This window comes from Ornithodoros turicata, chromosome 7 (genome assembly GCF_037126465.1).
Source record: "Ornithodoros turicata isolate Travis chromosome 7, ASM3712646v1, whole genome shotgun sequence".
NCBI classification, from domain to species: Eukaryota; Metazoa; Arthropoda; class Arachnida; order Ixodida; family Argasidae; genus Ornithodoros; species Ornithodoros turicata.
The window spans coordinates 28,073,777-28,097,666 of record NC_088207.1 but is presented as its reverse complement, the minus strand read 5'-3'; the positions used below and the strand labels follow the sequence as shown (position 1 = coordinate 28,097,666).

At 48.1% G+C, this 23,890-nt stretch overlaps 1 protein-coding gene across 8 annotated transcripts in view; it reads right to left on the bottom strand.

Annotated features, from left to right (window-relative positions):
- LOC135400741 (metabotropic glutamate receptor-like) overlaps nucleotides 1-23,890 on the bottom strand; it is a 316,632-nt gene that overhangs the window by 23,053 nt on the left and 269,689 nt on the right. For all 8 annotated transcript variants that reach the window (XR_010424637.1, XR_010424638.1, XM_064632622.1 and 5 more), the window contains 2 exons: nucleotides 11,042-12,376; nucleotides 4,526-5,592 (listed from right to left, as the gene is read on the bottom strand). Coding sequence is in view for 6 of the 8 variants with exons in the window: in XM_064632622.1 (XP_064488692.1) it covers nucleotides 4,526-5,592; nucleotides 11,042-12,347 (2,373 nt within the window). In the remaining 2 variants the exon portion in view is untranslated. The remainder of the gene's footprint in view (nucleotides 1-4,525; nucleotides 5,593-11,041; nucleotides 12,377-23,890) is intronic.

The window sequence follows — 23,890 nt, the reverse complement described above, 5'->3', positions numbered from 1 at the left end:
ACAGGAGCTGGTGCCTGTCTCAAGAGTGAGCGATGAGTATACGTTTTGTCCAACCAGACGACTGTCCAATCACGGCGGGGTATTCGTCTGAGGAGACCAATCGGAGGGCTCTCCGCATTGTCGCGGTTCTTCAGTAGGAAAAGGAGAGCGGAAGAGTAAACAGCCGTTTCTTTCGCCCATAAATCATCAACGACGCTACCTACGAATACGGTTCCTTTTGTGTTGATGTCAAAGTAACAACATATTTCATCCCAGAAGGGAAACTGGCTACACGCGCGCCCTCTAAGCCCTCGCGCGTCCCTTCTGCCACCCCAATGGCCATACTTATCCCTTATTTAAAACCCGTACGGTTCTATCGTCTCCCAAACTTTTCCCTCTATCATCACCCTTCTATAAAAGGCTCTTCTATAGACGAGATAGCCGTAAGGCGGTTCATTGTTACGGGGCTACAGTGGAAGTATAGACATATAAACAAGAACAATGAGGTCAACGAGCGAGAAGACTTCGGAAAAATAACACGCCGCGTACCGAGCAGTTTTCCTGCAGCCGATTTAATGGCTTTCGTGGCTGGAAGAATACCCGGGCCATCAATGCAGCGAACGAGTTTAGTTTTAAAAGGTTGCCCGACGCACATAAAGCTGTTACCACGTTGAAGCCTTTTAGCGCGCACAATAAAGCGTATGTGTGCGCCGTCTTTAATTTCACAGCACGATGGAGTTAAGCGTTGTGCAATCAATTTTGTGTTACATATGCGAACACGTTGCAACGGCGCAAGTGGCGCGAGTAACTGAACGAGATGTAGGGAAAGTGGCACTGAAGCGAAATAATAATAATAATAATATGTATATATATATATATATATATATATATCCCTGCATGTAGAGGTATTCAGGATTTTTGTCTCGGGGTAGGGGTGGGGGGCGTGATACACATATCTTTTTTATTCCGTGTTAGCGCCGCGAAACAACTGTGGCTGTTAGCGGCGTACAGATGTGGAGAGATGGAGAGAAGACAGCAGGGAAGAGAGGGGGACAGGGGGTTTGTAAGCGTCCTGGATCGACTTCAGGGGGAACTGGGCCGCCATAAACCTAGGGAAAACTTCAGGAAGCACAGCCGGTGGTGGGATTCGAACCCACCTCCTCCCAGTCTTCAGCTTATGTTTTCTGGCTTTTTGTGTTTCTGGCAAGCAGTGGGGAGGAGGGGGGGGGAAGAGCTGCAAGATTTGGGAGGCATTGGGGGGGTGGGGTTTTGGGAAAACCCCTGCCTGTATGACTTCTGCATTACTTGGTTGCTCCTTTCCTCTTCACAACATCTACATATGCAATTGTATTTGCAAAAATATAAAAATGTTTCTACTTTATATAATTGTGTCCCTAGTTATCGCGGATCGCTGCGCGTAGATATCTCTGTATCTTTTCAATCCTGGCTCGCTCGGAGGTTTAGAGACGTGAACCAGGAACCGAAGCAAGATTCATTTCAAATATGTAACCCGATTCCGTACATGCAAACGTAGAGAGAGAAGCGTAGTGTATGTGTCCTCCCATCAGAGAACGATGCAGGAAGGACAAACCTGATATAAAAAGGGAACACAAAAAGTACAAAATTTATAGAAATACAAAGAGGGGGAATAAACCGACCATCGAACTTCTTCCCTGCAAACGACCTACATTTGCATGGCGCTTTGAAAACGAGTTCGAAGCCTTTATTTTATCCTCCTGCGCGTAGCTTTACGACGCGCATCAAATCAAACAGCGATTTCATAAATTTCCCTCGGGTCTTCTTCGACACAGAGCAAACGATTCATAAAGTCAGATATAAAAGTGGCAAGGAAGGAGAACAGTACGTCCTCTAGTGGAAACACTTAGGACGAACAATGCATGCGCGAAGGCAAAGTGGCGCGATCTACTGTGCTTGCAAATTATGTCATCAACCAAGAAAACTTACAATAGAAACAAAAGAAAAGCACCTGCCTACAAAGTAGTCAGACCTCTTTTTTTTTATCTATATCTCTTAACCGAAAAGGGCTCCAGATGCAGTAAAATTTGACCCCATTTCTTTTTTCGCGTACTATTCTTTTCGTGCTCTCCTCGGGCATGAAACGAGCGATCATAAAAATACACAACGCCCTTCTTTCTCGAAAACCCGCCATCTGTTACAGTTTCGAGACGATGCATAAAACATCTTTTCTCGTACTAAAGCGCACAAGCGTAATTACGATTATGGAAAACATATGCAGATTTCTCTGCTTTCGAAAATTAAAGAGCCCTCGTGTATTTTTTTTCTTTTCTTTTACGTTACGTTTGGGCTGATGCATCTCGCGACAATATATCTCGTAGGCGCCAGCACCACCATGAATGCACAACAGAGAGTCCGCTGCCTCTTCAAATTACGCTCAAGGAGTTAATGAGGGTGGTTAGGATTTACACTAATTGCGGGAAGATTGTTGGAATTCGTAATGTAAAGTCTACGCATAAAAACGTAGAGACGTCGACGGAGGCTCTAGAGGGGGCGTGGTTGCGTATATTAAAGGAAGATGAATGCGTCCTATTCTTTCGTAATAAATGGTCTTCACGGTACCCCGTGCGGAAAGCTGCTTTGTTTGTCCAGCAAGTTGCTACCGTAAATCTACGTCATAGCGATAGTATGTAAATATACAGGGTGTCCCAGAAAACGTGTCATTGAATTATAATAAAAAAAACTACGCCACCTAGAATCATGCGGTCAACAGCATTTGTTCTTATTAGGTTTTTGCCACCTCCTAATGTGAATGTCATGTACTTCAAGTTTAATTATGTAAATATTTGCGAACTGAACTCAGAAATTTGCCAAGTAAAGGTCACTTTTTTACCCCACCAATATGAACAGCGTGCCGAATTCACTCAAATTCATGATAATTCACAATGATATTCACGAGCTATCCCATCGAAAAAAATAGCCGAATATCATGCTTTTCGTAGCACCGGACCATAGCGCGCGATGACTTTTTGAGCGCAATCGCTCTTAGTGCGACGAAAGGAGGTTCCGAAGCCAGCCCACAGAATGATAGTGGAAAAAGTAACAGTTCCTAAAATTGGGAGAGGGAAAGCAGTATCCCAGCGAAAGTCGGACGTGATAAGCCGTGCATGTTTTATCTCTTTCTGCGATGTCGGGGAGGGCTGAGTTTCCAACCTCCTTTCGTCGGACTGACAAAGATTGCGCTGAAAAATTCATCATGCGCTATTCTGTGCGACCTCCGTAGAGATGATGTTCGGCTATTTTTACCGTTGGGATAGCTTCTGAATATCCCTGTCAATTATCATTAATTTTACTAAATTAGACACGCTCTTCACATTGGTGGGCTAAAAAAGTGACATTTGCTCGGCAAATTTCCGACTTAAGCTCGCAAAAATTTACATAATTAAACTTACGTTACACGACATTCACATAAGGAGGTGGCAAAAACCCAATAAGAACAAATGCCATTGACCGCATGACTCTAGGTGGTGTAGTTTTTTATTATAATTTAATGACACGTTTTCTGGGACACCCTGTATATATATATATATACTTTCAGCAAAATCGATGTGTATGAATGACTTGTTGTTGTTGCTGTTGTTACTCCACATGGATTCTGTCCACCTTCTTGGCGGCCTCGTCATTGACAAGGGCGTATGTGGGAAAAAAGTTTCCGGATTTTCCTCGCCTCTTTATCAGACGTAATTCGTAACCTCTGGCTTCAGATTGCGTGAGCTTTCAACCCAAGTAATAATTAATGCCATTACGCATTACTCGGTCACGATGTAATGCATTAGCATTACACTCGTTACTCAGATGTAACGCATTACCGGTAATGCATTACTCCCCATATCTGGCTGACAACAACTTATATGACAAAGTGGACGGTTTGTCAGTGTGTTGCTAAGGTAAACGAGCTGCCAAAGTCAGAGCGGCGTGATACCTGGAATTCCAGGGAGCTCGCAATATACAGCTAAAGATTGCGTCATTCCTGGGGACCCCACATGCGGTCACATACATTCCATTCCTTCGGTCACCATGGACCCAGAGACATGAATCGGTGTTGAGGTGTGCCAAACTGTTGTCGGTTGTCTTAATTTGCGGTCGCAGGTAAAAACGGGTAGCACAACTTCTATCCGCTGTGCTGAAGTAGGGAATCGAAGTAGGTACAATTACGCATGACGCAGTAAGTGTGATGCTCAAGCGACGGGTAGTGACACCTGCGGCTGCAACTGTTAAAGTTAGCGCCATAGCGTTAAGGTGACCGCCACGACACTGAAGGCAACAGATTGTTATGGACGGAGTATGCAGCAACAATTAGGCATAATTGGAGAACCATTCAATATATCACAGCACGCTCGCAATAATACTGTTTGTCAGAAAACTTAAGAAACTCTACGCTCTGCAATGTACTTAGAGATGTATATTTAGCTAGTTGTTAAGCTTTTCTAATGCAGGACTGGTGCACATGCACGAAGGAACCCATCCTGAAACGGTTCCCACAGAGGGTTAAGCGAAGAGAAAGACTTACCTGGAAGGAGTTAACCGTGCCAAAGTAGATTGGCACAAAGGCTAGCCAGATGATGCACGTCGTGTACATGGTGAAGCCGATAAACTTTGATTCGTTGAAGTTCTCAGGAATCTTGCGCGTCTTGATTGCATACACTGTACACGTACAGATGAGGATCATGTTGTACACGAGCGATACCAAGAAACTGGAGTCCTTGATCTTGCACTTGAGAATCACCTCATTCCGTTTTCCTTCCGGGTGTTCGCGCCGCACACTCGGAGGCTCCACCACAAACCACACCACCGTTGCCACCACCTGCACCGATATGAGCATGAGCGAGATCACAACTTGCGACTTGGGACTGATGAAGGACGGCCGTCTCGCCGAACGACGCGCACTGTCGAAGATGCGAGAGATTCGGTTCGTCTTCGTCAACAGCGCACTGTAGATGATGGCGAATCCCAGGCCGACGCCGAACCGCTGCGATGCGCACGACGCCGGCGTCGGCATCAACAGCAACACGAAAGTCATCAGGTAGCAGATGAGGATACCCGACAGCAAGAGATAACTGAGTTCCCGGCCAGACGCCTTCACGATGGGCGTCTCGTTGTGGAGGATGAAGATAGTCATCACGCACAGGGTGAGGATGATGCCCAAGCAGGCGATCACCATGGGGACAATGGCGAACAATGAGTCAAAACGCATGTACTGAAGCGTCAAGTTGTAGCAGCTCTGTTTGTGCGGGTAGGGCCATCGACCGTCCCCGCAGTCGGCACACGTGAATTCGTCCTGTACGTACTGCCAGGGTTCGCAGCGGTTGCAGATCCAGCAGCACGTGTCACCAGCCTGGACGATCTTGATTTCGCCGACGCCGCATTGGTGGCTGCAGATGGAGATGGGCACTTCTCTGCTGCGTCGACCCCACATCACTTCGTCTAGGTTCAGTTGAAGATCGTCCGAGATGAGCCAACGTCCGACCGGGCGGTATTCGTAGCGTGAGCTGTTCCAAGGCCGCTGGTAGTTGTAGACGCGATACGGTGCCAGGCCGTCGCCCTTTTGATCGAAGCGCACCACGCTGCCGGCCATGTCTGTAAGAAGAACCAAGATGTACTGGAAAGTATGTATAGTCGATTAATGGGTTTCTGTGTCGTTCAAAGCTATAGGGCCACACTGCATGCTCGTCGTCTGTACCGCGTAACCGCGTATCGCCTAATTGGCAACGTTATGATGGACTAGAAAAACTTGCTCACCGCAGCACAGAGCTGTACCTAACGCGTTACAAGGAACGCGTTACTCGGTAACGCGTTACTATTTTTGGTAACTAAGTAACGACTTAGTTACTTTCTAAAAAAATTAAGTAATAACGTACTTAGTTACAAAAGTTGATAACGCGTTACTGCAAGTTACTCGTTCCTTTTTTTTTTCCTCGCTGTCACCTACCACGACTGCCAGTTGTGGTTTTTCCCGCCCACATGGCGGCATTCGAGGAGGCTGAAGCACGTGGAAATATCCACAGCGAAGAGCTAAGCATACCAGAGAGCAACGCCTTTCTCATTGCTCAGTGTTCCAGAAAACTCACTGTGTTCTTTGTGTTCTGCCTTTCAAGGATTCACTGCTCTCAGGGCGTTTAGTGCTTTGTCTCTCTGCCCCCTACTTGGGAACTCATTGGGAACTCTAATTTAGGCTGCCAAGGTTCTATGTTACACCAAGTACCCCAACTATGCGCTTTCGTAAACTCATGTCAGCCACCTTTGAGTACCAGTTGCTACTGAAGTGCAACTCATCATGGATAAGCTGAAAAAAAACATATAGAAATGAAGTACGCGATGCTTTCGTATTTCTGCTGTCTTGTATGCAGATGTAACGTATAGAAGTAACTCGTTACCTCCAAGTAACGAGAACGCGTTCCTTTTATTTGTTAGTAACGGGTAACGTACTTAGTTACTATTTTTTCGAAGGAACGAGTAACGTATTTAGTTCCTTTTTTTGAGTAACGTGTACAGCTCTGCCGCAGCAGTAGCATCTTTGTGCTCTGTTTCTTTTTTTTTTATCCGGCGTCATATATTATCATATGGATCACCATTTATCTGAATGTACCTGGGGAAAGATTACGGGCACACAACACTGAAAGATGAAAGTCACTGAAAAGGTTAGCTAGCTGTAGGCTTTGCATGTATTTGTCCCTTCTATGTTGTTCCAGCCTCAGAACATCAGTTCTTTCACATACACAACACTGCAAGTGTTGGGATTCTATACACGAGAATCTGGGGATCTGAGGATCTGTGGCTATAAAAGAATCTCTGTGTGCGTTGTCCCATTTTTTTGTCCGTGCCTCTCGGTTTTTCCAACGCCATCATATCGTCACCCCCTCAGGGTTACGCGCCCAGTAGAGCGTATTTTATATCGATGATATGGAGCATATTTACCTCGAGTGCCCAATCTACGTCGACAGTCGCATTGTACATAGGGTGACTTTTGCTCATCTGGACGATCAATCTTGCAATATTGCGAATATTTTGGCTTTTGTAACGGTAATTGTAAGTAGGCGTTTTGTAGCGCTCCTACTTTATAATAGATAAGGAAAATCACCATGAAAATCTGTATCGTTGTGTCAAAAGTGAACATGTTTTCATTACGATGTTCTTGTTAAAACTTTTCTTATTTTCCTGTATATAATTTTAATACGAAGTACAAACGCCGCGGTAGCCCGTCCGAACCTGTTAGCGACTCACGTTTTCATTTTCTTCGTTTTTTTCTTCATAATCGTTTATCGCCGTTGTCATCGTCATGATCATCTCCTCCTAGGTGAGCGGGAGGGGTAGGACCCCAAGCAGCACAATGTGCTGAAAGTCGAGTGCAATATGGGTGCACGGTATGTGTCTTATATCAATGTTCTTTAGTTTCACGAGCCAGTTCAAGGCCTTCCACCTACCCGTCCACCCCTTTTGCACTCGACTTTCAGTACATTGTGCTGCTTGGGATGGAAATATCGATTGCGGGTTCGGTAGCGCACATGTGATTGTTTCTTTGTGGTGACGTGTGGCAAAATTTGTTCTTGTTGGAGCGTGCCAAAGAAAAATCAGCAGCTACCATACGAAGATTTACCGAGAAAAGGGAAAAGTACGTTCCGTATAGGTGGGGTGCATTGACGTGCGCTGGTTCACCAGAAAGAGGGAAAAGAAGCATGCGTATGGGCGAGGTGCGCAGGTTCACCAGATAGAGGGAAAAAGCATGGGTAAAGCTATGGTGTGACGTCATATGCACGCCACCTATAGGGGCAACAGCTCTCCCGATTTCCAGAGGAACAACGAATATACGCGAGGTAATACTACCTAAAGTGATCCCGGCCGAGGACGGTAGCAATGTGGGGGAGGTAAACATTGCTTCCAGCTCCGTATGTCGAAGATTTCCGGCGCACGTCAAAAGACCCCCCTGGTGGTCGAAATTATCCGCAGTCCTGCCCTGCGGCACAATTGGCACTACTCCAATTATATACTATCTAAAGTGTACTGTTATTGGTACTTATAGTTTCAGTAAAATGTTCTTACTTCTAACTACAGATCATTATTTCTGCAGCTTACGATGGGAAATAACGTCGGCGAATAAAAGCGGCTGTAAGACTTCGTCGTATGTTGTTACTGGTACAGCCGTGACATTTCTACCAATGCCAGAGACCCAGAGAGAGAGCAGAAACGTAACGACTGTGAAACAAAACACGACAAACAAACGACCAGACGCCCTTAGGATTACTGATATGATCTTAACGTTGGTCTCATGAACCGCGTTGAAGAAGTCTCGCAAATGAACTTACCTGAGGCACAAGGCCGATGATTTTGAGGTCGGCCATTAGAGCAAAGGATGAAGAGCGATTATCGTCACGCCGGGTTCGTTTGGCCCTGAATATTCAACAATCGCACGAAACCCCGCAAGACATCGGTGCGTGGATATGTGGATCGCAATTACGCAATTAATTTTTAATAGCCATCAGACACCTCGTAACACACTGCGCAACGCTAAACCTACTTACTGCGTCATCGTCAGCTTTTGTTGAAGGGCAGCGCAACGCGATCGTAGTCTGCAATCATACGAAGTTCTTGCCTACAACAGTAGATGGGTAGAAATCCAGCGAACCGGTAGAGATGTAGGAAGGGAGTTGCCTCAGGACAGAAGCCGCCGATATTTCGAACAGAGACTGTTCTTCTTCTGGGCACCGTCCTCATCATTGGCATGGTATTTAAAGGGTTAGGTGTGACGTGTTTAAAGGTTCGTGCGAATTGTGTGTCAACAGCCCGGAGGGAAGAAAGGGTCCGTACGGGTTTTTACGGCCGGAGTGAATGGCCGCTTTGTGTGAGGACGGTGCCCAGAAGAAGAACAGTCTCTGTTCGAAATATCGGCGGCTTCTGTCCTGAGGCAACTCCCTTGCCTACAACAGGTTCGTCTCGATGCTTCAAACGTAATGATATCGTGATTTATTGCAACCTACGGAGCTCCAGTTTCTTTTAGTGCGTAGTCACACTGGGAACACTATCAGGATTCAGGGGACAGCTACCGCCATTGGACTGGTGCACTGAACCGAAATGCTGTTGCTGGCATCCCTTGTTCCTTACCTTTGTCTAACTTGTACCATCTGCACGGTGGTGTATGCCTTCAGTGTACGACTTACATGTGATGTGCGCGTGCGTGTGCTCCAGGGATTTTCCCAGCACCCCTACACCCCCAATGCCCCCAGAATCCTCAAAAAACTCTTGCACCCCCCACCCCCCACCCCCCGGAGGCGAAAATCCTGGGGATGTCTCTGGTGTGCTCCATCCATTTGACCCTCATATCACTCAAAGAAGAAGAAGAAGGAGAAGAAGAAACACATGTAATGAGGTATCGCGAACCGCAAGACCTGACTGAAACTGTCATCATCGTTATCACGTATCTGTTGTAGTTGTTATTGATTGTCCAGACGCAGTATTTCTTTTTTTTTTTGGGGGGGGGGGAGCTTCCCGTTCTGCAGCTGTTTGAAGGACGTTCTCGTCACGCGTGATTAACGTTCAAGTGGAGCACGCCATTTACATTGCAGTCATTGTAGCTCCTGCACGTTATGTAAAAAAAGAAAAAGAACTGCGCATGCAGACGTTACCGTACAGGCGCTAACCGACACACAAATGCAACCCTTTGTGCTATACGATCCAGTGCTTTGATTGTGGCGGATCAAGACGTTTACATTGCCCGAACATTCTTTCGTTTCAAGTTCGATAGGAACGCATGTGGGCGTGGCTTCCTTCTGCGGAAGAAGCGATGTTTTAGACGAATACTATCCTCATGCTGAACTGTGAAGCTCGCTTTATTACTTTCGACCCTTTTTCTTCCGCGATAAAAGCTTTCGATCTTGCTAAATCGATAATTTGACTATTTCTATGCTGCGCACTTTGTTCACGATGTCGACGGTTCCCTCTGGGGAAAGCGAGTGAATCAAAGACCAAAACTTTTGTTTCTTCTGCCTGGGAAACTAACCCATTATGCTGCCATACACGTCCGCCCTTTGTGTTACCTGCGGTAGAAGCATTTCAACGGAACAGCAGCTGGTATCATCGTCAGTCCACAAAAGAGCTTTACTCTGAGGCTTCGCTATGTCTTCCGCAGTTTCCGCGGAAATAATGATTGAGTGTCTGTTTCGATGTGCATGTCCTTGACGAACCAGTTTTCACTCATCAGTGATTTTCAGACGACGTTTTTGTAACGGCTATCTTTGCTGTTCCACGTCGGTTGTTCTATAGGAAAAAATAGTTGAAATATTAAAAATAAAACATAGATATAATATAGATTTAAAAAGGAAAAAAAGAAGTACACAGAAGGGTGTCATGAAAGGAGACCCCCAAAATCAATCTTTGCTAACCTGTTGCGTGATAGGCCCCGGCTCAGTGGGGACATTGACCTATCGTCTATCCAGCTGACAACCAAGGTGAACGGTTCGTAGGATATCCTAAGAATCGCATGTTTCATGCGAGTGATCATGAAATTCCTGTAAAAATTTGCCTCACAACGTTACAACGCGGAATCCCCGACACCCTGCACGACTCCTCTGAATGAAAGGCCGGGGCACAACGCCCCCTCCCCCCCCCCCCCCCCTTCCTGTAGATTGGAAACTCTCCGTCTACGTGTAGCTTCAGCCGCTACGCCAACGTCCTTCGGAAGCCAGAACACTGGTCTATATAACACTAATTATGGGCTCATCTTTATATCATTAACGAACGCAAAGATATTGTAGGGCAAACTTACAGCCAAAGGTAGGTTTCAAAATATTTGTTTGATGATGATAGAAACAAGACGATTCATGGAGTACATTCGATCAAGCTGTAGACTATGCTGGAGAGATGTAGTTTTGCGAGTAAGGGACAGGGAGTACCCGGACGCATAAACTCAAGTGTCAACCATGTGCAACAGTCAAGTCCATGCAGCTCTAGTTTGCCAGGAACTATTTGTTCCATTTGTCGACTTGCTCGTGCTCTTTGAGTGTGACCATGTTTCCTACAGTAAACTGATACCCACCTTCAAACGTAACGTTAAGTAAATACTCCTTGTAGAGTTCTCCTCCATCCAGCTCACGCATGGCATCACAATAAAGCTCTTCTTTAGGCTGACACAACGTTTCCCACACACTGTGTAGCGCATGCGCCATGGCATACACAGCGTCTAGCACAAATTGCACTTTGCTTTCCTGGAGGTAGCCCACCGACTCATCCAGGCGTAGGTTCCTGGAACATGTCGGCAGCGAGCTGTTCGACGTGTCCCCTTCTTCCCGCACTGTGCACTGAAACACATCTTCCCAGTACTCCTTGAACCAAGGGTTCCTTTTGTTAGCCTCTACCGTAAGGTTCTTCATATAGTCATCGAAGTCTGGTATGAAGCGCGACTCGAGCTCTATCGTAATTGCACCCTCAGCTACATCCTCCAACCCCTCGACTAGTTTCTCCTGTTTTCCCCACCCATCACTCGCGATCCACGAAAAATACTGGCTCCTGTTTGAACGTTTGGCAGCCGCCAGGATACCACGTGAGTCTTCAGCACGAGTGAACAGCACCACCCCTCTGGCGTTCGACTTTTGCATTAAGTTCACATATATCTGGTCGAACGTGTCTTTAGTGGCGGAATGGGGAACTTTTTCTTGAACAGCTATGCAGATGTTCTTAGCACGTGCCTCCCGCTGAAAAGCGTTCATTCCGGACTCCCCGTATTGACCTTCCGAAGTCACTAGAGAAACATAAGACCAGTTGAACTTCTGCACCACAGCCACCATAGCCACAGCTTGGAAGGTGTCCGGGGGTACTGTCCTGGCGAAAAAGTCATAGCGCGTCTTATCACTGAGCGAAGTGCCGGTCGAGGCCGGACTGATCTGCGGGATGCGGAAGAGGCGGAGCAAGTTTGCCACCTGAAGAGATACCTCACTGTAAGAGCCACCAACGACGCCGCTGATGGCCTTGCTGCTGAACCGCAACTTGGGAGAGGCTCCATCAGAGCACTCGAAGGCGTTGGCGTCGACCGTGTTGATAGAGGCTCGGATGAACTCGAGCGATTGGTTGAGGGCGTAGCTGTCGCTGGAGCAGGTGTCCAGGATGGTGGTCCCAAGGCGAATGCCGTTCAGCAGATGAGGGTCTTCGTTGATGCGGTCGATGGCAAAGAGCATGGCCTCGAGCCTCTGGATTCCGCGGTCCTTGTTGATCTTGCCGCAGCGGCTCTTGGAGCCCTTCTCGTGGATGGGGAACAGGCCGCCCAGGATGATGTCTCCCGGAACGTGGGCTTTCATGGCCAGCCCTTCCAGCCACAGCAGGGCCCACACCAAGGACACGCTCAGCATCGCGCCTCACCGTGCCTCTTTCTAGCCACCTGGAACAGTGAACAAGTCACTCATATTTACCACTGTAAGGACAACCGAGATAACAAGCAATGCTGATAAACTGTGAACTTTTCAACATTCCCAGCCGTTCGTGTAAGATGGTTTACACAGATTCAGAGCTAGAACTCAACTCTGTAGTAACATTGAGAACCGTCACACGACTATTATCCATAACCAGGTCTTCCATTTTGCGGCGCATTTCATCAGTGGCCCCTAGAATAGGGAAATGTACCAGAGGTTGTCTTTCGACTCCTTGCCATGCAGTGAGGGAACAGTGTCCATCATGATTACGCATCAGACTGTCGAAAGGGGATAGCAAGCCCACTCAACTTTTCCCTTGTTTTCGTTTTACAATAAACATCCTACCATGCTTAGACAACGCTGCCAATCTTTATATATTTTTATTTTTGTATTTTTCTGATTGCGTGTTAGCACCGCTGAAACAACGGTGGCCATTAGCGTTATGCAGACACGAACAGATGAAGAGGGAACATAAAAGAGGTGAGGGAGACAGCAGGGTTAGTACGCGCCCTGGGACGACATCAAAGGGTACCGTACCGGCAGCCCTCTGGAAGATGCACCGAAAACTCTGGAGAAACCTTCAGACAACACAATCGGTGGTAAGAACCCACCACCAGTTCGTACCACTACTTTGGAGCACAAGACATCACTTGAAGGAAGAACCCTATACGCGAGGCGAGTCTTATGGTGCACAGGTAAGCCAGAACGAAGACTGACAGTCCAACGGGGTTCTGGAAATATTGTCGCCGTTTTGTGGTTCGTGACGGCGCTACCCACTACAACGAAGACTGACAGTCCAACGGGGTTCACATCTGGAAATATTGTCGCCGTTTTGTGGTTCGTGACGGCGCTGCCTACTACCCCACCTCTCGACAGCCGCATATGAAGGTGCAGCTTACACATTTTTGCATGCGCTGCATTTCTTCCTGGAATTCCTATGGAACACTGGTCTCCTTTAGACTGAGCCTGACATCAGCATTCATAACCTAATTGTTGTAGTTGTTGTCGACCTACCCGGATTGTTTGTTGCTGTTGTTCTACCCTAATTGTTGTTGTTCTATAGCGGACAGTCTTCACTGAATATTGTAACCAATGGCCGTTGAACATGCGCGTAGCGCCACCTAGCGTGTAATGTGTCGACCTGTTAGGGGGATTGGATCCAATGATCTTTGAGAAGTTGACACGTTACGCGTGTGGTGGCGCTGCGCGATGGTTCAAATTACCATTGAAGACTGCACGTGTGACAGGGGTATTACACAGAACTCTGCTCATGTGGTGACATTTATGCCCATGTGTACTGACATTATCTGAGCAGGAGGACTTCATGTCATATCGATGCAGGATACCTTGGATGTAGTATCATTATTCACCACCGGATCATTTCATATCTCATACGAATCAATACAGCCCTGGGGTAATGGGCCATGAAACGAAGTGGGAAAATTCCTCAGTCACCGTCCTACATGCATTTATTGCTGTTGCTTGACGCGTTCATAAGTACTGGCCTGTACTGTACCTACGTTAGTCAAGAATTCAACTGCGTTGTTACCTTGAAATGTTCAATGCGGCACAAAAGCACAAAGATTTCTCCTCGCGGAATCAAATATGCCGTTACCTTGACACCAACACAAAAGGAACGGGAGTCATCCGTTGTGTCGTTCCTGATGTTTGAGATGAAGATCCTGCAGTTTACCGTTTTCCTCTCCCTCGTGTTCCCGAGGGCAACAGTGCGGAGACCGCTCTCATTGGCCTCCGCAAACGATTTGTCCAATCATCGCAGGAGATCGTTTGAGGAGACCAATGGCAGGCCGCTACGCATTGTCGCGCTCTTGAGAAAGAAAGGGAGCGGGAAAGCGTACATTGTGAAAACGACGCAACCGGTGACTACAGTTCATTTTATGTTGGTATCTGTCTTTGATTCTGTGAGCTTTGCCCTTTTAATGGCCCTTTATAACATTTAAGAACGATTGATTGATCGATTACGTGTTCAAGACTATGTTGTTTTGGTAAGATGCGGGTAGTTGGCGAACATCCATCACAATCGCCAGGCAACAGGAAACGCGCAGACAATGGTTGCGAAACGCATAAATGACACGGCTGCCAATTTCCAACTAGATTTATTGCAAAACAAACCACATATTTTAAGGGCAAGCCACGAGCAAGTGAACCGAGATGCAACAGGTCTAAGGCGGTTACCAATGCACGACGCGGGACGCAAGCCATATCAGCAGTCAACAACTCAGGTAAAAACAAACTCAACTCCTGCTGCTGTGATCCCGTCCGTACTGAAAGATTGATAGAGGGTTGAGTTTATTTTTACCTCAGTTGTTGACTGCTGATATGGGTTGAGGCACGCGTCATGCATAGCTTTTGACCTTATGAAACGCTTCCCTCGTATACGCTTGAAATAACGGGCAGTAACTTTTTTTTTTTGTATTTTGAGCAAAGGGGTATTAGAAAGTACTATAATCACGAATCAATCTCACGATTAGCATTTCTTCCACTGATGAAGCCTCCTCGAACGCAGAACGGTGCACGCCAAATAGACTTTTCTGGGCGAACACGAACGGGCTTCCCTGTAATATCCACGCGCCTGTTTCCATTTGCCGCTTATGCTAATTGACGCCACTTTCTCTGCAGTCCTTCTGGCCAGCAATCGACTTTAAAATGTAAATCAGAGTCCGCCAGGTCCCGCGGTGCGGAAATTCCCGAGGGGGAAATTCGTCTCTGAATCAATGTTTGTGAACGGAAGTACTGCAGGGGTACAATATATTTTCGGAGCAATTTACCCACAAAAGTATCCCTGACGGATGCCAGACGCTGGGAATATTCCGTTACCTTTGATATGCTGGGATGGAACTGGTGGACAGATGAAGAGGGAGGGGCAGCAGGAAGAGGTGGGGAAGTGGAGCTTAATGTGTGTCATGGGCCGACTTCAATGGGAACTGTGCCGATGACATTCTGTACAGTATGCCGGCGGGAACAGACGAAAAACCTCGGAGCTCGAAGAATTCCATCCCATCACCTTCCTGTTTTTGACGCGACGTATCGACTACCAAGAGTACGCCGTACTCATTTGGCCACGCAGCTGGTCCTGACACCTTCAGTATTCCCTTGCTCGGTACAATACATGTGGAGTATATACAGTAGTCTGCGGCTCGCTCGTTCTCCGTGCGTGAAACGTTAAGCAGAAAGTGTGGGGAACGGGCGCTTCTGTCAACGCCACAAAGCCTGATTGCCATGACGTAGTTAAGAGTACGTCAGTCACGACCGTGCTTTCAGCTGGCGTAACTAGAGGGCTAGTCTAGGGAACGTTACACATTTCGATCGCATCGGAAAAATACGTAGAAGACGGGGGTTTAGCACACCCTAAACTTTGTAGACCGGTAGCCATTTGCATGAAGTTTTATTGGGATCTTTTACAAGCGTAATGGTCATGTAGAGAAAAAATTAAAAATCACGCAATATCTCACCCCACAATATGCTCTGGTCTCCCTTCAAATCCGCGTAAGCGGGGGAGGGAGGCAAATGGGAACCGGTCCCTCATATACCGGAGAGGGGCCCCTTGATAACGCGGTCCGCCCCCGGGTGGGCCGTGTGTTTGAATGCGCGGCCCATAAAACGGTCGTCGGGGCAGTATCGCTTGAGTTGCTGTTCCGGGAAGATCTTTTCTCAGATCCCACGCTATGCGTTTTCAATTACTTATATCACCCATACACCGCCGTTCACACATGTGGTCCACAGGGAATGAAGTGTGCTAAGCCCCATTCTCCTTAACCTCATAAAGGTGGATCTGAAGCCCTGCATCACCCCTAGAGTACGCTGATGATGTTTGCACCTGGACAGTTGGGACGTCAAGACCTGGAATTCGGCGTCGTCTGAAGCGTTTGCTGGACAGTATTATGCGGTTGTGGTGGCCACCGATGATGACGACGATGTGCGCCTGCTGCCGCGCGCCACTGCGCCTGCCAGCCAGTTCTACCGGCACCGTCCTAGCATGAGGTCACGACCATCTGCCCTCTGGAACATTCCATCATCGCCGGTCAGGACTCATGTAGAAGGACACCATCTCCTCTACACAGTACTTCACTGAAGCCGGCATGGATATATATCGGGGGACAAATCTGCAGCTCTCGCCTTCACAAGGAAGCACATGCACCATTATCAACTTTTTCTTGCTGGTTCGCTGACCAAGCAGGTGAAACACCACAGGCTTCTGGGTGTCGTCCTCGACTATACAGCTTGTCCTGGAAGAGGCACATTAATCACCTCGACCAGAAGGTTCAGAGGTGGACCTCCGTCCTGCCTCACTATGCTGGCGCCAAGTGGGGTATGAATGAGCAGCCCCTCCTGGCTGTTCATAAGGCTCTCGTTCGTGGTGCACTTTTGTATAGCCTCCCTCCTTCACGGCATTTCTGAGATGCAAGTTGAGCGGCTTCGGTGCCTCCTTGCACGCACCCTAAGGACCTGTCTTGGCGTCCCCAGAGCCGCAGCAACGCGAATGGTCATAGCCGAAGCTCCTGAAATTCCCATTGAAGTCTTTCAAAGGAGGGAGACTGTATGCCACTACCTGCGCTTCGTAGCCCATCACCGACGTCACCCATTGGCTGCCGAACTTCATTGGACGAAGCAGAGCAATCTCTGAAAACTCATTGCGAAAGCAATGCCTCAGATTCCCTCGTTTGTAGTCAAGCCGGCTGTGCCTTCGTTTCCCCCATGGTCACTCCAAGTGCCTTCTTTCTCCACCTCCATTCCAGGACTCAACGTTAAAAGAAAGCAAGTATCAGCGTCAGTCCTTCGCCAGCTGTCATTGCACATGATGTTCAGCGCATACGCTGTGCAGATTGCAGTCTACGTTGACGGGTCCTCTACACTTGTCAGCTTATCGGCCGCCTTCGTTAATTCGTCGGTCCGGTTGTCCCACGGATATCTCCTGGCACACTGGAGTTCCACTACGACCGCGGAGCTCTACGCCTTCTTGTCATCCCTGCATTATGCTCTGCGCAAGGCTCCGCGAATGTGGCAGGTGTACACGGACTCCAAGGCAGCCCTGCAATGCATAGCGAATATGGGCATCCGAGGCGCGTTACCTCCAGTTGTTGCAGACATCCTCATCGGTGTTAAAGGGACTATGAAACGATTTTTTTCTTCGTTTCGTTCGAAAGAAGACATTTTTCTGAGTCTAGAACCGAAATTTTACTTTCGTCGCGAGAGCGGATTTCTCGGGAGCGAATTTAAACGGAGCGGCGAAGGGAGGACAGCTGGCGCCACGCCGTGGCGAGCTGCCGAGCGGAGACACAACGGGTAACTTGACGCGACCACGGCCGGCTCAGCAACACGTCATCGTGACGTGTTGCCGAGCCGAGGAATCCCGCCAGGAGCATGCGCCGTAGGATCCCGCGTATGCGTTCATCGGGAGTGGAAATCTCCATGACAGCAGCTTTCGCGCGATCGGCAGATTTCGGCAGTGGCGGCAGCCACAGCGCGAGCTCGCGGCATTACTTGCCATTGTGCAACACTGGTGACGTAACGGGGAACCGAAGTGCGGTCCGTACAGTTACACCATCCGCAGGGAAATATGCGCGGGAGAGGAGGAACGCGGAAGAGACATTTCTAGCGCGCGCTCCTCGCAGAGTGGAGCGATTTCGTCCGGAAAATTTTGTGGCATATTAGTTTCTCTGCGGGAAGAACAGTTTCCATCGAGAAAAAAGTATGGGGGTTCGGGAAATTTCATAGTCCCGTTAAGAGCCTGTGCGAAGTAGGCCACTCCATCGTTTTCCAGTGCATCCCAGGTCACTGTGGCCTAAGCGGTAATGTAGAGGCTGACAGTGGTGGTGGTGATGGCGAGACAGCTTGCCGTTGTCGGTCCCACGGAGGTTTGCAACGTCACGACTGACGCCCTGGGGGAATGTGCGTCCTGGGCAGACTTCTAAGGGAATTGTGCCGACATACTTCTGAGAGCGTCTGAGGAAAACCCAGGAAAAACCCTAGACAGCACAGCCGGCACCGGGATACGAAACCGGGTACCTCCCAGCCTCGACGTGACATGGCGAGCACGCTAACCACTGAGCCACACGAGCAGGTAGAGGCTGACAATGTGGCTGCTGCTGCCAGACAGTTTGTTGTTCGGAATATGTTGACCCGTGGCGACAGGAGGGCATTCTTGTCGGCGATAACTCAACCGATGGCGGGGCAACAATGGTGCCCGGGCATTACAGACAGGTCCGTGTTGTACATAGACCTGTGCGCCGCTGCGCCGCGCCTCCGCCGCCATTTCTTTGCGCGCTGACGCCGCCGCTGGCGCCACCCCGGCGCTCCGATATCCCGCGCGCCAGAGCCGTATATTAAAAGGGAGTCTGGCCATTGGGAGGAGTCACAAAAAGAGGCTCGACCTGTCAATCACAGTTTCCCTCCTCTGATTGGGTTGCTTTTTACCAAGGGGGTCGCCATGACACCTTACTGCCACCCAAAATGGCGACAACAACAAACAGCGGTGAAGCGGGGATTTCGTGACAAAATTTTTTCACAGACTACTCTGATTTTACGCTACAAATGTACATTCTGATATACGTTTCTCGGAAATCAATTTCAACTTACGCCCATCCATCGATATCTAACCGAAAATAATACGTTTTGCCGCCGATGTTAGGCCTAGTGAACACGGCGATCACAACGAAATCATAACAAAAACGGCGCTGTGCTGTACAATGTATTTAATAGCTGGATTTCATGGATATAAACATTCTTGCCTCTTATATTCGAACTATTCATGTAGATTTGTTTAAAAATCATACCGACGACAGGATGTGTCCCAGCAGGTGGTTCTGCCGGCAGCGGTGCAACGACGGAAGCAGACGACAACTCTCGACGTGCCTTACGCTCCCTAGGTGGCGTTCATCAAATTTGCACCAAAAATCCCCTAGTTCTGCAGATTGCGAGAGGTATCCATTTCAATCCCATCCAATCCACCTGCCACCCAAAATGGCGCTGCCCATGCTGGATACGGGGACAAATAGTGAGGATAAGTTGATTGATAGCGCCCCATATTTCAAGACTTCATTGGTCGGAAAGCTGAAAAAGTGGGTGGAGCTTCAGGTATAGGCATGACCCATTAATGGCCAGACTCCCTCTTAATATACGGCTCTGCCGCGCGCGTTCCGTGTTCTGATCGGTTCCGCTGCGGAGCGGGAATCTCAAAGTGGTTTCGCGCACTTCTGCCGCTCTTCGCGTCGTGACTATTGAACTGTCATGGCGTCAGAGACTGGATTTCCGTTTTTGAAGCGCGTGTCCTTGTTCTCTGTTGATGAGAACTCGTGCCTTTAAAATGAGCACGGTGTGGCGTTACTCAGGCACCTTAGTTTTGCAAGACGGTGACAAGAAGCGGAAGATTGGCTCTGATTTCTTCTGCGAGGAGTGCCTGACAAACGCAAAAGAGAACGATGGATGCTAAGCCCTTCGATAATTAAATGTGTATGTTGGTACATGAAAATCATCTCACCGTTGCTGAACGAATGCAAGACATTGGTAAAAGGAGACGTGTAGTAAACGCTCGAGCTTTGTGGCTCTTATACTGTCATCATTATTGTTTTCACTCATTCGTGATAGTACTAGGTTCATCGCCATGGGCACCGCGAAGGGGGGCAAGGGGGCCGTTGTCCCTCATCCCCCCGCTGGCCGGGTTGTTTTTTGTGCATGACAACTATGCCCTCTGTAAAAATTCCGTCTGAGGGTACAACGCCTGTGCAACCATGTTACTGTGCACAGATTACGGGCTTTCACGGCTTGTTCTAGTTAAAATGTGATCGAAGTAGATCTATTGTTCGTGATAAATTTGTGACGGTTAGACTTTTTTTTTTCAAATAAAAAGTGGAACCTTTTTAGGATGTGGTTTGCACTGTAGTCTAGACAGTATAGACCTCGCAGGCCAACAGCGCTTGCGTATGCTTGTGCACGGCTTACACGTTTACGCCCTCGTGCCGCTGACGCCGCCGCCGCCGGTGGCAAAACCGGCTCTACGCCGCCGCCGGTCAAAGTGGCATCGGCGCGTGGATCCCACTTTGCCCTTCTCACTCCCGGGCCGTTTGCCCCGCTGTTTCTCCTCCCTTCTGCACAGACTTCGCCTCAATGTGGCTTTCACTTCACAATTCAGACACCGATTAGGGTACGCATCAACTAGTCGCTGTTTCAACTGCTGCGTGGTGGCAAGCCTTCTAGACGTCTTCATCAACTATCACATATGCAATTCAGAGAGAGCTATGCTGCAGTCCCAACTGACTCGCATCAACAGAAGGTCGTTCAACCGTGCCGCAGTCTTGGGCCCTTGCTCGAACCGTATGCAGCACCGTCAATGCCTGCCCTTATTTCACAACTTCTTGACGTCTACAGGCCTGCTTGATCTTCTTTAACCTAATCGCACTACATGTGATCAACTGGATGAACTGCTGACACCGATAGTGACGACGCCCTCGTATACGTATAGTCTCTCATTTGCTATGTGTTCAGTCATGTGTGTGTGCACGTCTCATCTTTATCGCCATCCCACTCTTATATTAACCGACGTGCACTGAGGAATGGTATCGCAGTTGTTACGGTAACACCTCGTTCCATCGTCATTCATGTGGATTAGAATGGCTGAGTGGGTCTGTTGGTACATGGCCATATGACGAAAACTGGAGCTATAGGGACAACGGGCAAGACCGGCTGCTCCATTACTACAGGATTTTTATTTGGCAAGGCGTCTGTTTTTGTACAGGTTTGTCATGTGATCCGAGAGGAACATATAAACACACAGATATACAGAGATATGTAGATATATACAGAGATATACAATCTGTTCTGTGTTCCCTCACGCCCCCCTGTGTGTTTATATGTTCCTCTATGACCACATGGCAAACCTGTATAAGAGCAGACTCATGGACAAATAAAATTTTTGTTGTGTTGGTGCGGCCGGGCCAGTTTATTCGTGTCTTGTCCACTGTTCGTATATAGCTCCAGTTTCTTGACGTAGTCATGTGGAGTCATTCAGTCTCCATTTTTCATGCAGTTGTTGTTTTGTCTGCTTCACGTCCATATCACCGCACACACGTGGCGCTGCCTACAACAATACGACATGCAAACGCTATGCAGTAATCCTCTTATTCTGTATATTTACTCCACTTGAGCGTGGTGATATAAAAATGAATCACACATGAAAAAAACAAATGCTTGGGGTGAGATTTTGCTTGATTCGTTTTATTTACTTTTTTGCTATACGACCATAGCTCGTGTAATGCGAAATTCAGCGTCAGCTGTGCGTGTGGTGAAATGAGGTCAGCTTATTCCTGGCTTGTACGGCGGGATCTTGTCGATGGGCATGGCTAGCACCAGCCTGGTTTGCGCGAACCTCTGACTTTTTGCTGACCCTGACTCTGACCGCGTTTGCGCTTCCTATCTCTCTCTCTCTCTGCGCTTGGCCTGCGCGGCAGCTACTTGTTCGGGTGTTTTCACAGCCTTGACCCATCCCACCCATCCCATCCTGGTGGTGGCAGGAGCCCCGTACACAAGGTTTTAAAGAGCGTGAATGGGTTCTCGCGTTTTCGAGCTCTTATCGTGTACGCTTTCGGCTATATACTAAAAATCCGGTGATACCACCGATAGCGGTTGTAAACCGGTGCGGTTTTCCTCCTTAGCCCCGTGTCGCCGCCGCGATCTCGGGAAAGTCTGCACTATACAGCTGACGTTGTAAAACTCACGTGCTTTGGTTTTTATCACACTTTCGTCACTTCATCCCACTTTCCATCGATAGCGGTTCTAAACTTGCGGGATTCTCCTCCCCACTCCCATCGCTGAGCGCACATGCGCTGAGACTTTTGTGCGGACGTGCGAATGACGCCGACGCGGTCTCGGGAACGTCTCCACTATACAGCTGACGCTGCGAAAATTCAAATAAAACTTGAGTCAAATGGCTATCAGCCTGCAAAGGTTGGTGTGGGCTAAACCCCGTCTTCTACTTTTATGATGTGACCGAGACGTGTAACGTTTACGAGACTAACCCTGCATAACGTATATGAAGACGAGCCGACGTCACCTGCAAGGGAAGATACTCGTAGTCACAGAAATCCTGCGTTTGAAATCGTCCGCGGCAATCGGCTGAAGCAGACGACTTTCCGGCTCTATACAGTAATGGCTTCACGACCCCTTGATGGCTCAATAAATAAATAAATAAATAAATACATGTCCACAGCGGCGACGTTGCTTCTGTGCTTCGACATTTCTGTGCATGTGTGGAACTAGACTAACCACTATGCGATCACGGCTGCTGGGACTGTAACTTATTCAACTGGCATAGAAGCAATCCTTATGTGCATACAAGTATATTACATGTACTCTTTCACCAGAAACAATCCATTTCAGGACCAAGGTTCACTATCGCATAGAGTATTTGAAGGGATCTGACTGTAAGTATAGTCATGTATAACATCGGGACCATTTCAGGACAATTTCAGGACCAAAGTTCACTATCGCGTATAGTATTTGAGGGGACCCTACCGTACGTATAGCTATGTAGAACCTCGTTCGGTCATGTTATGCACATTTGGTCAATAAGTGAAACAAATATTCTATGATCTATTCATAGAAGCAATCCATATGTGCATACCAGAATATTACATTTACTCTCTGACCAGAAACAACCCCATTTCAGGACCAATGCTCACTATCGCATACAGTATTTGAAGGGATCTGACTGCACGTATAGCCCTGTAGAACCTCAGGACCATTTTAGGACATTTTCAGGACCAAGGTTCACTATCGCGTGTAGTATTTGAGGGGATCTGACTGTACGTATAGCCATGTAGAACCTCGTTCGGTCATGTTATGCACACTCGGTCAACACGTGAAATAAATATTCTATTCAGAACAGGAGGGAGAGTCGGGGTCGAGTTAGGGACTTTGTAGAGTGGGCCTCAACTGGGTTGGCAATGTCGCGACCAGGGATTTCCCTACACCCCCTCTAGTTTCTTGCAATCCCCAAAATTTATCAGATTGCCCAATAGAGCTCGGCTGCCAATGCATATCTCCATAAACATGTGTCCATATACATATACTCCCCCCCCCCATTGAAAGCCCGTTCGGTACCTCTCCCCCCACCGCAGAGGTCGATTTCTAAGGGAATTACCGGTCGCGACTCGTATAAGTATACGAGGCTCCATAGCCAAGCCAACTATAGCCCAGCTTGGTGAAAATGAGGGGCGAAGCATAAGGGAACCATTCCTTTTGTCGGCTAACCGCATTGTCAGCGCTTAGACAATAGGTTTAGCCACCTCGGGCATTGCTCTTTTTTTAGGGCTGTTTAGTGGCGGATCCAGGGGGGAGGGAGTGGCCTCCAAAACATTCGTTTAAACATTGCACTTCCCTCTCTCCCCTTCCCCACTATGCGCTTCAAGAAAGAAACCGTCCCCCCCCCCCACACACACACGGACAAGGTGAGGGTCTAGATCCGACCC